This window comes from Lontra canadensis, unplaced genomic scaffold (assembly GCF_010015895.1).
Source record: "Lontra canadensis isolate GAN:19392208 unplaced genomic scaffold, GSC_riverotter_1.0 scaffold77, whole genome shotgun sequence".
NCBI lineage: Eukaryota > Metazoa > Chordata > Mammalia > Carnivora > Mustelidae > Lontra > Lontra canadensis.
Genome location: NW_022631071.1, coordinates 1,198,998 through 1,214,946, shown reverse-complemented (window position 1 = coordinate 1,214,946; position 15,949 = coordinate 1,198,998). Strand labels below are relative to the sequence as shown.

The 15,949-nt window shown below is 39.9% G+C and overlaps 1 protein-coding gene across 1 annotated transcript in view; it reads right to left on the bottom strand.

Moving 5' to 3' along the window:
- Positions 1-85: 85 nt before the first annotated feature.
- Positions 86-15,949, bottom strand: part of NOX1 (NADPH oxidase 1) — a 40,898-nt gene continuing 25,034 nt past the window's right edge. Inside the window, exons 9-14 of the mRNA XM_032881773.1 lie at positions 9,640-9,732; positions 8,308-8,543; positions 7,930-8,092; positions 7,390-7,536; positions 7,069-7,193; positions 86-3,029 (exon numbers count right to left, since the gene is read on the bottom strand). Coding sequence (XP_032737664.1) covers positions 2,903-3,029; positions 7,069-7,193; positions 7,390-7,536; positions 7,930-8,092; positions 8,308-8,543; positions 9,640-9,732 — 891 coding nt within the window. The 3' untranslated portion in view covers positions 86-2,902. The remainder of the gene's footprint in view (positions 3,030-7,068; positions 7,194-7,389; positions 7,537-7,929; positions 8,093-8,307; positions 8,544-9,639; positions 9,733-15,949) is intronic.

The window sequence follows — 15,949 nt, the reverse complement described above, 5'->3', positions numbered from 1 at the left end:
CTTAGGTGTGTTTTCAACCCTTACCGCAGTATTGTTCTTTAATGTTATATTGCCATAGTTCTGTTTTTCCTTTGAGTTAACCACTTATTCTTCTTGGTCATATTTGAGAATTTCTCAGAAGCAGTGTTTTCTGCAACTTAGTTTTTGCTTTGTTTGCTTCCAGCAGGAATAATAAGATTTGCCCTTTGAGAACTTGCTAGAACTTCTGAGTTTACTGGGAGAAAATAGCCCCTGCTTAGAGCTATAAAATGGTCAAAAGACCAACAAAGCAAAGAGCCTAGCAGAGCAGTGTATTTAGTTTAGAAAAATGCAATGATCAAAATGCACTTTTTTTTAATCAATAACAGGTTTATTCACATGCACAGTTAAGAGCTAAGACAATGTTGAGTTGGCACTGGTTGGAGTGTGTCAGCAACACAGGAGACTGTTAACATTTACCTGTCTGTCCTAAAATTTTTCAGTCTCGGTAGTCAACCTTAAAAGTTAAAGAAGCCACTAATTTTTCACATGTTCAAGATGAAGTGAAAACTAAATAAAAATCAAAGGAACAATATACATTTCACTCTGCCTTCTAGATAATCATGAACTTACAGCCTTCCCCCATAACCAAACTTATTCTGGGAAATTAAAACATAGAAAACCCCAAAACTTCTACATTCTTCTCATTTATTTTAAGAGGACCAAATGTAGATCACAAGCAGTCAGATTGCCCATTAGGCCTGCCCCTGCCTGCTTCCTTGCAGATACATGTGGCAGTAATTAGTGGCACTCGCTCTAACCTGTGGCTCCTCCTGCCTAGTATTCTCTATCTCATAGTGGCATTAAGGAGGAACATGATTTCTCTCCCATCAGGCCAACCTCAAGATGTTAAGAGATGCCTTAATAATTAGTAAAGTTCCACTGGAACTATTATTTGAGCCTATTTATATTTTCAGAACCCTACCCTCTGGGTGAGGATTACGGTCAAGTGAATTAAAAGCCTTCCATAGGCTTAGAGAATGTAATAGCATATTGCTTACATGTCAAGCAAAAGAATGCAATGATAATCGACTTTATGAGAGACATTGAAATTGAGGGATTTTCTATTCTGATATGTAAACATTTACTATGACAAAAATTTGCTAAATAAGCTACTTCATATTATAACCTAGGAAGTAAAACGTGCTCAAAATAGCTGAGGAGCTTTCTGGGTATCCTGCTCATCCCCAATTGAGACTTGGATGTTGATTATACCTAGGATTTATTATCAATACTTTTTCTGCCTACTTCCATGAATATTCTAGGCCTTAACATATTGATTTTCAGCAGCAGTCTTCTCTTGAAGTATCAATACAGGTAGACATAGAAACAGAGTGAAGCCTTTCTCATTAGGAACTCATTATGTAAGTTTCAGGGAACACTAAGATTCCAAATCAAAATCAATGAAGATCAAATTCTATGGTCAGCAATTATCTAAGAGGAACCACGTCATCCAGGTTCCGTTGTGCATTTTCCTAAAGCCTTATTAAATTTCATTTAGATCATTGAAATCCAGGAAATCGGCAACAGCTAGGATATTCCAATCTGTTCCTACAGAAATAATCCATTACTATTTTTTTCCTGATGTCCAATTAATAAATGAAACGATTAGCTACCATGAGTTCATGACACCTTTGTTTTGTTCAGACTAGTTACTAAAAATTGATCTTACTAATCCTTCAAGTCATATAGGTTTTTGGATCATTAGAAACAACTGTCTATTCATTTTTGGTCACTTAATGGTAGAGAAATAGGTGCTATAATGCTTATTTAGTAAAAACATTCTTACAAATCTAATGAGTTGACTTGTCTTTGGGCACAGTGAAGTATGGGTTTTTTCCTCTCTCTTCAGGTCCCCCCAGTCTTTACTTCTACTGATCACTGTGACTACTAACATCCCAGAGCCAGGTGGATGGAGGAAAAAAAGCATTTTGATAGGAGAAAAAGACATCTTGCTTATGTCATTAAGTGAATGATTCCTCAATGAATAGGGAAGAGCCCGAAAAAATGGTATCAAAGTTTTAAATTTATCTTTTTGAGAAACGAAACGTTCATAAACCCCCTTAGTAAAAATGATGATAAAGAGCCCCTGTTGACTAAGTCATCTTAAGATGGAGTTCAAGTTTTTGCAATTATTTCCAACAGAACAATGTAAGCTAATGACAATTATCTGACTTTCAATTATAATATAATTTTACTTAAAATTAAAAGAGTTCCAGGATTTTCTTTCCCAAATGGAGAGCCTAGATTAAGTAATAAAAGTTTCACTCATTAAGCAAAGAAAAAAATCCTTCATTTCTTGACAAGTAAAAATAAGTAAAGCAGAAATTGCTATTCACACTGGATAAGACCATGTTTAAAATAACAGTAAGAATGTACATAGTGTTATATAGGGATGGGGTTCTTGGTGATTTTATGTTCATTGTTTTATTATTTATGCTTATTATTATGTTTTGTCATTAACTCTTCAATAAATTTTTTATTTTAAAAAAATCACCCTAATTACAAATCTTCTTTGGAGGTGAGAGGGAGGGAAAAATATGACCAAAAGCAACACCTGGAATCAACGGTATCACCTGGGGTCAAGTTGTGTAGCTGTCAAACACCACTGCTCTAAGGCCTTGTTGCACTCATGGCGTTCCAGAAGGATTTATATAGTTCTTTCCCCCAAGAAAGGATCCATGGCCTTTGCCATTAGTATGACCTCATGAAGATCAGTGACATCCAAGTTGAATCCAATTAAAAAAGAGATGCCAGGGAATCAGAGCCTGAGAGGCATGTTATCATCCTTTAAATGGCTGTGCCCAAACCTGATCAGACCAAGTAACTTGTTGGAGATTCAGGGGAGAGACTAAATGCAGATTAGCACCCTTGTTCCTATAGTTCAGAAGTTTTCTTTGTTGAAGTAGAATTGAACCATCCTGGGATCCAGACTGGAGTACTGGTGAGAGCGTTTGCTCAGACTCTTCGCCAGAGTCTGAGAACCACATAGGAAGACTCCCACCACAGACCTGCAGGAATCGAACAATCGAAAGGGCTAGAATCCAGCAAAAGGGGCTAATGTCAGTGCGGATGGAGAAACTGCCTCTGCCAAGCCTCTACTACTGCCAACATCCTGCCTATTCAGCTGTTGACTCCCTCACATCATTCATGGTAGTTTTCTCACCTTTTCTGTCTGCAAGCCCCAAATGTGCTCTCAGCCCCTGTCACACTCTCAGCATGCAGCCTTGCCTAGACTGTTGAGAGAACAGAAACTCAGGAGATAGTGCAGGGTAGAGGCAAAGTGCTAGACCCTGGAGCCCTTGCAGCTGGCTATCTGGGTTGAAATTGCAGCTCTGACACTTAGCCCAGCTGGGTGACTTCAGGCAAGTCTCTTTAACCTCTCTGTTGCAGGTATCCCACCTGTAAGATGGGGATCAAAATAGTCCCCACCTCACAGGGTTGTTTTGGGGTTTAAATGAAAAATCTATGTAAAGCAATTCAAAAAATGCCTGGCACACAGCAAGTGGATATGTGTTTGCTGCCAGTAGAGCCATCCACTGTGCATCTGTCCCCACACCACAATTTCTCACACTACAGAGGTGATGAGCCTTCTTGCCAAGGATAATCTTCCTAACTGTGCTCTGGGTCTCACCCTCACCTTCCCTCTCTCATGCCTTCCTCTCCCTTCTTTTTCACTTAATTCAGATATAATTCACATGTCATAACATTCACCTTTTAAAAGTGTACAGTTAGTGCCTTTTTAGAGAGAGAGAACAGGGAGGGGGAGAAGGAGAGAGAGAATCCTAAGTAGGCTCCAAATTCAGCGTGGAGCCCAGCATGGGGCTCGATCTCAGGACCCTGAGATCATGACCTGAGCCTAAATCAAGAGTCAGACCCCAAACCCACAGAGTGACCTGGGCACCCCTACAGTTAGTGCTTTTTCGTATAGCCACAAAGTTGTGTACCCATCACCACTATCTAATCCAAGAACATTTTCATCACCCCCAAAAGAAACCCCATACACATTAGGAGTCAGTCAGTCCCCATTTCCTCCCAACCACCTTCACCCAGCCCCAGACAATCAAATCTACTTTTTATCTCTAGATTTGCCTGTTCTGAAAATTTGACATAAATGTAATCATACAGGGGCGCCTGGGTGGCTCAATTGGTTAAGCATCTGCCTTCGGCTCAGGTCATGATTCCAGGGTCCTGGTATCGTGCTCCGGCAGCAGACTCCTTGCTAGGCGGGAAGCCTGCTTCTCCCTCTCTCACTCCCCCTGCTTGTGTTCCCTCTCTTGCTGTGCCCCTCTCTGTCAGATAAATAAATAAATAAATCTTTTTTGAAAATGGAAAGCTACACACATATCCAGGGCAAGATGTGTGCTCAGGAAAGACCTGAGAAGACACTAGTCTCCCTCCCCTGGCTGATCTCTAGATTCAGTGCTAGCAGGAAGTGAAGGCTGAGGAGTAGAAAGAAAAAAGAATGAAGAATGGTGAACAGAGCCTAAGAGATCTGTGGGACACCATCAAGTAGACAACATACACATATGAAAGTCCCAGAAAGAGAAGAAGAGAAAGGTGCAGAAAGAATATTTTAGGAAATAATGGCTGAAAATTTCCCAGATTTGATTAAAAGACATGAATCTACATACTCAAGAATCCTAATGAGCTCCAAATATGATACTCAAAGAGATCTACCCTGAGGCATAATGAGTCCCATGTGTCAAACTGTTAAAAAACAAAGACAAAGAGAGACTCTTAAAAGCAGCAAGAAAGAAGTGATACAACACATACAAAGAATCTTCAATAAAATTTTTAGCTAATTTCTCATTGGAAACATTGCAGGCAAGAAGTCAGTGAAATGACATATTTAAAGTGCTGGTGGGGCACCTGGGTGGGTGGCTCAATCAGTTAAGCATCTGCCTTGGGCTTGAGTCATGATCCCAGGATCCTGGGATCAAGTGCTGCATGGGGGGGGGGGTGTCCCTGCTCAGCGGGGAGTCTGCTTTTCCCTCTTCCTCTGCTGCTCCCCCTGCTTGTGCACTCTTGTGCTCTCTCCCTGTCAAATAAATAAATTAAATCTTTAAAAAATGAAATAAAATAAATGGAACCATACACTATGTGGCCTTTGGGGTCTGGTTCTTACGCTTAACATGCTATTTTCAAGGTTCGTCCATGTTATAGCATGTGTCAGTACTTTGTTCCTTTTTTTACAGCTTAATAAGATCCCACCGTGTGGATATACCATATGTTGTTTATCCCTTCTTCTGTTGATGGATAACTTGACTTATTTTCACTTTTTGGCTATTCTACATGCATTCATGTATAAGTTGTTGTGTGGCTAGCAAAGGCTGTTTTCAATTCTCCTGGGTATATACTTAGGAACAAAATTGCTGGGTCATGTTGCTACTATGTTTATCATTTTGAGGAAATGCCAGAGTTTTCCCAAAGTGCCTCACCATTTCACATTCCCACAAGCAATGTGGGAGGAACTCTCCTATAATTTCTCCACCTCTTCACCTACTCTTATTGCCCATCTTTTTTTTTTTTTTTAGGTTTGTTTGTTTGAGAGAGAGCGAGTGAGAGAGCACAAGCAGGGTGAGGGGCAGAGGAAGAAGCAGACTCCCCACTGAACAGGGAGCCCAATGCAGGGCTCGATCCCAGGACCCTGAGACCATGACCTGAGCCGAAGTCAGATGCTCAACTGACAGAGCCACCAAGGATGGGCCCCTTATTTCTCACCTTTTATTATGGCCACCCTAGCCCTCTCTCCATTTTTGCATATTTATTTTATTCCTCTCTAGTAGCTCTAAGATCATTGTTAAGTTAAATAAGCATTTTCTGAACCCTGCCACACCTCCAACACTGTTGACCACACTTCTCTAATATTTCCTTCCTTGGCTTCTGAGACACCATTTCTCCACATTCTCCTACTTCCTCCCTGGCTCATCTTTCACCCTTCCCACACAATGTAAGCATTCCTTACTCTGTCCTCAGCCACCCACTCTCCTGGCAATCTCATCCATTCTCACAGCTTCAACTATGGTCAGCTCAATAATTAACATAATCACTTTCGTTTAAATGCTGCTTTACTGTTTACATAGCATTTTTCATGTCTGTGTTGTTTAATGTTTACAAGTCTGCAAGTGAGTAGAGAGGGCGTTTACTAACATAACCCCCATTTCATAGATAAGAAATCAGAAGATCAGAGGACTTTCTAGCTCGAGTTCCCAGAAATGGAAAGTGTCAGAACTAGTGTTAGGACCAAAGATCATCTGAATCCGAGTGACTAAGTGTTCTGACCATTGCCTCGTGAAGCCTGCCCTGGTCACCCCATGTGGGCATAGACTTTCCTTCCCTCCATGTCCATGTACTTGTTTCATGGAGTGCATCATTCTGTTTTGAGTGGATTATATGCACCTCTTATTAAAATGTGTGCTCCTTAAAGGTGAGAACTATATTCTATTTCTCTTTCAACCTCCAAACCTTCTAGAATAGTGAGTGTTGAGCTTATAGAAGGTAACCAGTAATGTCTGTGGAATTGAATTGATCTTCGGCTGCCAGATTGTTCCAGGAACTTATCTAATGATCAGCTCAATCTCCTTCCCCTTGAAATGACTGATTTCATGGCACAAGATTTTCCTATATGCTCTAACATATCTCAAAACTCTTCCAGAAACACAGAGGTCAGGTCATGATTTAATTAGATAATACACTCCAAACCTTTCTTACTTTAACCAGGGATTATTAAGGCCCAAAACAATGCATTTGAATTTTCCCAGTTTTCCATTTTATTTGGTAATACTGATCGGAACTGAATCCCCTTGCCTCACTGTTTGAATGGAGGACTTGTAGGGGCAGAAAACATCTTCTCATCCATTACAAGGTCATACGCTTATTTGGCTAAAACCCCAGATGAAATTTTGTTCAGCTTGAAGCGAGAATCTGAGAGTGGTGCAAACAGTTTCTGCCCCAGAGACCTTTTCCCAAAGAGTGTTCAACATGTTATAATATTTTTCCTAAACATTAACTCTGCAGACTCAGCTAACTAGAGAAGAATATACTTACCTGGGGTGGGCATTAGCTATTGTAGAAAACTCATTGTCCCACATGGGTCTCCCAAAAGAGGTTTTCTGTTTCAGACCTGTCAGGATGTCAGTGGCCTTGTCAAAGTTTAATGCGGCATGACCGGCCTGAAGGCAAAGAAGTAAAAGTTAGAAAAGGCAGGTCCTGATAGATGTCTCTTCCTTCAGCCACTTTTAAACTTGGGGGTGGGGGTGAGGGCAGGTAAGAAATCATAAGAAATAATTATTTCCAATGAGCATGCACGACCTTGTCTGACATTGATCTTGCATCTAACATGAGAATTAGTGTGTTCTCTGAACTCACAATGTTGCTGTCCCATCCGGTAAGGAAGAGACGGTAGTTTAGAAAATCCACTTTGCCTAATTCCTCCATCTCATGCTCCAGAGACGCCAACAGGTTATTGAACCAGGCAAAGGCACCTGTCTCCCTGCACATCCAGTAGAAATAGATCTGGAATCAGCAAGAGAGAACATAACCTTATTCAATTGTCTTTAAGATGTCCATTTGGTGACATGACTATTATATATACTCTCTATTTGTTGGTCACATCTGTGGGTGATCTGAAAAATCAGTTGTACAAAAGCAGCATAAAGGTCCAGAGTTCTTATGACGTCCCTTAAGGAAAAAGACTTCCAACGTCATCTTTGGTTCTAGGTGATTTTAAACTCCAAATTGAAAATGAAGACCCTGGTCCTATGATAAATCTATGGGAATGGATGCCTTGGCAGAGAGAAGAGATCACTCATTCTCATAGCTCCAGGGACCAGTTGTAAAGAAGTTAAGCCATGAAAGCAATGGACCAGTCAGGCCCAGACCAGATGAAAAGAAGTATGAGGGAGTTACCGTTTGTGTTTTAAGGTTGTGATCTGCATGCTGAAATTTGTACCAGATAGATTTTAAGATGGAAGCAAAGGGGGTGACCCCAATTCCTGCGCCGACCAACACAGCCACTTCATACTGGAAGACATCTTCACTGACAGTGCCAAAGGGACCATCCACTTCAATCCTGGCGGCAGACAGAAGACAATGGGCAAGTGAAGTCTCGCCTCCACTCCCCACCTCAAACATCCCTCCCAGGACATAGCTGCTCCCATGGTTCATGCAGTGCCTATTTATTTTAATCATTTCGATTGCACCAGACTTAAAGTACAACAAGGAATTGCTTTCTCTTTTCTGCCTGTCTGCATCTGCTGTGGGTCTCGGCTGCTCTCCAGGACCTACCTGGGAATTGGTGATGGCTGCTGCTCAAAAGCCCTGATGAGATTTTCTGTCCAGTCGCCTTCTGCTCTGATATGAATGGAGAAGAAGTCTTCCTCTGGAGCAGAGGTCAGAGTAAAGGGATGCCACTCCAAGTAAGAGATGGAGGGACAATTAACAAAAATATACTGTCCCACTTCCATACTGAAGCCACACTTGTTCATCTGCAATTCCAGGACTTTGGATGGGTGCATGACAACCTATGAATGAAGCATAGAGGCCAAAGGAGGCAAACTCAAATGGCGACAGGAGCAGGCAGATGAAATAAGTCAGTAAAGCAAGAGTGCTGGCGACGGTGGTGAACTGCAAGCAGTCCTTTCGAAAGAGGGCAGCAGTGACTGTCCAGACAGTGGGTGCTCTGTGGAACCCACTGTTCCACATGGAACTCAATGTTATCAGGTTGCCTGATTCTTCAGTAGAAGACAGAAGGGCCATTTTTCTTTTATTGTGAAAGCCTCCCTCTGGATGTTTAAATGTCAGCAACCAATTCAACTTTCCAAACAATCAGTGTGCAGGCCAACCGAAGGATGTCTGTGGGCTCGCCCAGGCTACCTGTTTGTGACCTCTGACGAAGACCCATGCTGATGATCTTGGCCAAACCCTTTTCCCCATAGTTCTGTCCAGCAATGGAGGAACTAAAGTGTGTTGCCCCAGTTCCTTCTTATTCCCTCCAGGGTGAAAACATGGCAATCTATTCCTATAATCAGGAAGAAAAGAACTCTTATCACAGCTAGGGGAAAGTGCATATTCTTTTTAAAAAAACTTTTTTTTAAGATGTATTCATTTATTTTAGGGGAGGAGGGGTAAAAGGTGAGGGAGAGAGACTCCCAAGCAGACTCTGCACTGAGTTTGGAGCCCGGTGTAGGGCTCCATCCCACAACTCTGACTCAGATCAGGACCTGAGCTGAAACCAGGAGTGGGACGATTAACCGACTGCACCATCCATGTGCCCCAAGTACATATTCTTTTTTTAAAGTTTTTTTTAAATACTCTCTACACCCCATGTGGGATTTGAACTCATGACCCTGAGAGCCAGAGTCACACTCTCCTCCCACTGAGTCAGCCAGGTGCCCTGGAAAAGACATAATTTTTTTTTTAAGATTTTTATTTATTTGACAGAGAGAGATCACATGTAGGCAGAGAGGCAGGCGGGGGGGGGTGGGCGGGCGGGAAGCAGGCTCCCCGCCGAGCAGAGAGCCCGATGCAGGGCTCTATCCCAGGACCCTGGGACCATGACCTGAGCCGAAGGCAGAGGCTTAATCCACTGAGCCACCCAGGCGCCCACATATTCTTTACCTTGGTAATCACAACCTTCTGCTGTGAGCAGTAAAATCGAAGAATCCTTTCAAAGATATAAAGAACTCCTGGTGCAAGGATCCACTTCCAAGACTGCAGAGAGAGAGAGAATAAAGAATGGGTTACATATTAATCTCCTGTTGAGGATTTATATGGGCAGCAGTTCATTTCTTCATTCAATAATATTTATCAAGTTCTCTGATGTGTATCATTATCAAGCCACTAATTTCACCAAATCTTACAGACGGAAATGGAAATGAAAAAATTATAACAGTTTTGTTTGCTAATATGTGACTCATAACGCAGGATCATTTCCTGAAGTTTTACAAGTCTCACTAGGAAGCAAAAGAAAAGCACAGAAATAAAATATGTGGTAATTATACATATAATATATATTATATATATTCTTAAATTACATATAAATGTTAATGTTAAGACTCCAAGACGGTCTTTCAGTACAATTTGTCCAACCTGAAAAACCAACAGAGAAGCAGATGATTAAAAACAAAACTAACAAGGGAAAGCATGTAGTTGACACCATTTGTACCACTACATTAAAAAAAAAAAACAAACTTGGTATTTACCTGTCACCTCTTTTCTCAGGTGCTCAAAACACCTAACATAGTAACATACTTTTTATCTTCTCTACATCTTTTTTAAAAGCAGCCTTTCTAACCCCCTGAGATTCTCTCAAAAGTAGCAGGTTGCTTCCTATGCACAGGAACTACTAAAAATGTATTTCCTAGCAATGCTAAGTCATGTTCTTTCTCACACAACTGCTTCAGTGTGAAACATCAGAACTGTGTGGAATGAGGTTTCTTTTTTTTTTAAGATTTTATTTATTTATTTGACAGAGAGAGACAGCACAAGTAGGCAGACAGGCAGAGAAAGAGGGGGAAGCAGGCTCCCTGCTGAGCACAGAGCCTGATACGGGGCTTGATCCCAGGGCCCTGAGATTGTGACCTGAGCCAAAGGCAGGGGCTTAACCCACTAAGCCACCCAGGCACCCCTGGAATGAGGTTTCTTATGCTGTTTCAGGCAAACAATTTCCTTGGGTATCTCCAGGGAGGAAAGAGGCAGGGATGCAGCAGGTGAACTTGAGAGTGGGTATTATACAATTTTGATGCTACTCCTTATTTGGAAAAAAAAATTCTCCATGTCTTCAGAGAAAACACACAAAAAATATATTTAAGAAGTGGCTAATAACAACATGGCAAAAAAAATTTTTGACCTCAGAAATATTCAGAGAAGTGAATTTTAAACCAAAATAGCACTTTAGTCTCTCAGGCTGAAAAACAACATTAAACAATAATGCCCACCATTAATTGGCATGCAGGGACATGGGCACATTCACATGTGCAATCAGTGGAGGGACAAATTAGTAGCTCTTCCCAGAGAACAATTTGGGGATACATCCCAACAGTCTTAAAAGCATTCCTTCTATTTGACCCAGAAATATCACTTCTAGGAAATGGAGCATAAAGATATAATTAAGGTGTGCACAAAGTATACGAGTATAGGAATGGCTCTATTATTTACTAAGAAAAAAATGACAAAAATGGTATACCACACAGATTTATTTTTGCTAATACCCAACTGTCTTTTTTCATTTTTCTTTTTATTTCATTTTTTGTATTGAGATATAACCGACATATACCATTACATTAGTTTCAGGTGTACACCATAATGATTCAATATTTGTATATATTACAAAATGATCACAATAAGTATAGTTAATATCCGTCACCATACATCATTGCAAAAATTTTTTTCTTGTGCTGAGAACTTTTAATATCTACTCTCTTAGCGAATTTCAAATATGCAATACAGTATTATTAACTAGAGTCGCCATGCTGTACATGACAAACCCATGACTTATTTATTTTATAACTGGAAGTTTGTATTTTGGCCACCTTCACTCATTTTGCTCACTCCCCCACCCCCTATGTCTGGAAACCACCAATCTGTTCCCTGTACCTGTGAGTTAGGTTCATTAAAGTAAGATTCCACATACAGTGAGATCATACAGTATTTGTCATTTTTCCATCTGACTTATTTCACTTTGCATAATGCCCTCAAGGTCATTAAAAATGGTCACATAAGGGTGCCTGGGTGGCTTAGTGGGTTGAGCCTCTGCCTACAGCCCAGGTCATGGTCCCAGGGTCCTGGGATCAAGGCCCGCATCAGGCTCTCTGCTCGGTGGGGAGCCTGCTTCCCCTTCTCTCTCTGCCTGCCTCTCTGGCTACTTGTGATCTCTCTCTGTGTCAAATAAATAAATAAAATCTTTTAAAAAATGATCACATAAAAAATGACAAAATGGTATACCATAGAGCTTTTTAAAAACAAATATTTCAGTGAAACGGCAGAAAGAGAAATTAAGAAAGCAACACCATTTACTATTACACCAAAAATAATAAAATACCTAAGAATAAATTTAACGAAAGAGGTGAAAGACCTATACTCTGAAAACCAAAAAGCACTGATGAAAGAAATTGAAGATGATACAAAGAAATGGAAAGATATTCCATGGTCACGGATTGGAAGATAAATACTGTTAAAAAGTGTATACTGGGGCATCTGGATGGCTCAGTCATTAAGCATCTGCCTTCAGCTAGGGTCGTGGTCCCAGGGTCCTGCTCAACGGGTAGACTGCTTCTCCCTCTGCCTCTGCCCCTGCTTGTGTTCCCTCTCTCACAGTGTCTCTGTCAAATAAATAAATAAAATATTTAAAATAAATGTGTGTACTATCCATAGAAATCTGCAGATTTAATGTGATCCTTATCAAAATATCAACAGCATTTTTCACAGAACTAGAACAAACAATCCTAAAATTTATGTGGAACTAAGAAGATCCCAAATAGCCAAAGCAATTTTGAAAAAGAAAAAACTGGAGGCATCACAATCCCAGACTTCAAGTTATATTACAAAGTTGTAGTAATCAAAACAGTCTGGTACTGGCACAAAAAAAGACACATAGGACAATGGAACAGAATAGAAAACCCAGAAATGAGCCCACAACTGTATCATCAATTAATCTTCAACAAAGGAGGAAAGAATATCTAATGGGAAAAAGTCTCTTCAACAAATGGTGTTGGGAAAATTGGTCAACAACCTGCCAAAGACTGAAACTGGACCACTTTCTTATATCATCCACAGAAATAAACTCAAAAATGGATTAAAGACCAAAATGAAACCACACAAATCCTAAAATAGAGCACAGGCAGTAATTTCTCTGATATCAGCTATAGCAACATTTCTCTAGTTATGTCTTCTGAGGTAAGGGAAATAAAAGCAAAAATAAACTATTGGGACCACATCAAAATAAAAAGTTTCTGCACAGCAAAGGAATCAATCATCAAAACTGAAAGGCAACTTCCAGAATGGGAGAAGATATTTTCCAATGACATACCTGATGAAGGATTAGTATCCAAAGTATATTAAGAACTCATCAAACTCAATCAACACCCATAAACCATTTTTTAAATAATGCAGTTAAAAAAATGAGCAGAAGACACGAGTAGACATTTTTCCAAAGAAGACATACAAAGTGCCAACAGACACATGAAAAGTTGCTCAACATCAGTCATCAACAGGGAAATGTAAATCAAAACTATAATAAGATATCACCTTAGACAAGTTAGAATGGCTGAAATGAACAACACAGGAAACAATAGATGTTGGCAAAGATGCAAAGAACAGAGAACCTTCTTGCACTGTTGGTGGAAATGCAAACTGGTGAGGTCACTCTGGAAAACAGTACAGAGGTTCCTCAAAAAGTTAAAAATAAAACTACCCTATGGCCCAGTAGTTACACTATTTTGTATTTACCCAAAGGATATAGAAATAATAATTCAAAGGGATATGTGCACTGGGATGTTTATAACAGCATCATCCACAATAGTCAAATTATGGGAAGAGCCCAAATGTTCATCGACTGATGAATGGATAAAGAACAGGTGGTAAGTGTGTGTGTGTGTGTGTGTGTGTGTGTGTGTGTAATGGAATATTACTCAACCAAAGAAAAGAATGAAATTTTAAAAAAGAATGAAATTTAAAAAAAGAATGAAATCTTGCCATTTGCAATGACGCGGATGGAACTAGAGGGTATTATGCTAAGCGAAGTAAGTCAGCCAGAGAAAGACAAATGCCGTATTATTTCACTCATATGTAGAATATAAGAAACAAAGCAAATGAGTATAGGGAAAGGAAGAGAGAGAGGCAAACCAAGAAACAGACTTTTAAACATAGCAACAGACTGATGGTTACCAGAGGGGAAGTGGGTGGGGGGATAGGTGAAATAGGTAATGGGGATTAAGGAGTGCACTTGTGATGAGCACTGGGTGTTGTATGGAAGTGCTGAATCACTAAATTGTACACCTGAAACTAATATTACACTGTATGTTAACTAACTGGAATTTAAATTAAAACTTAAAATTTACATATAATACATTTTAATATATATTTATTTAAATTTATTCTATTTTATTTTCTGACTTCATTTAGATTTATTCTGTTTTATTTTCTGACTTCAAGATCTTTCTTTTTTTATTTTTTAAAGATTTTATTTATTTGACAGACAAGAGATCACAAGTAGGCAGAGAGGCAGGCAGAGAGAGAGGGGAAAGCAGGCTCCCTGCTGAGCAGAGAGCCTGATGTGGGGATCAATCCCAGGACCCTGAGATCATGACCCAAGCTGAAGGCAGAGACTTAACCCACTGAGCCACTCAGGCACCCCTTCAAGGTCTTTTTTTTTTTCAATATTTACATTTTATTTGTATATATTACATTCAATCACACCATGATTCTATGTAAAATATAAAAATTTCCAAAAATAGAACTTCAAAGAATGGGATATAATAATGTATGTATAGAATTTCTATTATTATTATTTTCATGCCACTAAATTATGCATGTTGAATGACCACATTCACAATTTAAAGGCCACTGTACAGATAAGTCACAGATCTTAATTTCTCCAGAATGACCAGAATTTTATATTTAATAAATATAAACCATAGACCACATAGATAGGTTGATATTCTACAGAGGAAAAGGAAATATTCCAAATAAGCAGGATTTTTTTAAGTCATCATTCCTAAGGTATAATTTGCATATAGTAAATATAACAATTTCTGGATCGTTTAGTAAATTTTGTGAAAGAACAGACACTCGTAACCATTATTGTCAAGATATGGAACATTTCTGTCACCTTAAAAAACTTGGCCATTCCTCTTTGCTTTTTTTTCCCCGCAATCCCCACCTCAACTACCATTCAAATAAAAACCTGAAGAACTTGATAACTGAATTTAAGTTTTTTCTCAGTCAGAGACATTTTCTTTTGCCTCATGCAGATCATAAACAAGTCCAGGGCAGGGGCATTTCATAGTCCCACGTGAGAGCACAGTTAAATAGAAGCACAGAACTGAAGAGGCAGAAGAGTGTGGCTTCAAACCAGGGTGTTGGCAGATAGAAATATAGAAGAATAATGGGTAGGAAAGATTTCTTAGGTTGTGGGGAAGTGATGGTGTAACAGATGTGGCACATGCTGTTTTAGTTTGAAGGTTTTTTAATTTATTTATTTATTTATTTATTTTTTAAATTTTATTTTTTATAAACATATATTTTTATCCCCAGGGGTGCAGGTCTGTGAATCGCCAGGTTTACACACTTCACAGCACTCACCATATCACATGCCCTCCCCAATGTCCATAACCCCACCCCCTCAACCCCCCTCCCCCCAGCAACCCTCAGTTTGTTTTGTGAGATTAAGAGTCACTTATGGTTTGTCTCCCTCCCAATCCCATCTTGTTTCATTTACTCTTCTCCTACCCCCTTAGCCCCCATGTTGCATCTCTTCTCCCTCATATCAGGGAGATCATATGATAGTTGTCTTTCTCCGACTGACTTATTTCGTTGAGCATGGTATACTCTAGTTCCATCCACATCGTCACAAATGGCAAGATTTCATTTCTTTTGATGGCTGCATAGTATTCCGTTGTGTATATATACCACATCTTCTTTATACATTTGTCTGTTGATGGACATCTAGGTTCTTTCCATTGTTTGGTTATTGTAGACATTGCTGCTATAAACATTCGGGTGCATGTGCCCCTTCGGATCACTACGTTTGTATCTTTAGGGTAAATACCCAGCAGGGCAACTGCTGGGTCATAGGGTAGTTCTATTTTCAACATTTTGAGGAACCTCCATGCTGTTTTCCAGAGTGGTTGCACCAGCTTGCATTCCCACCAACAGTGTAGGAGGGTTCCCCTTTCTCCGCATCCTCGCCAGCATCTGTCATTTCCTGACT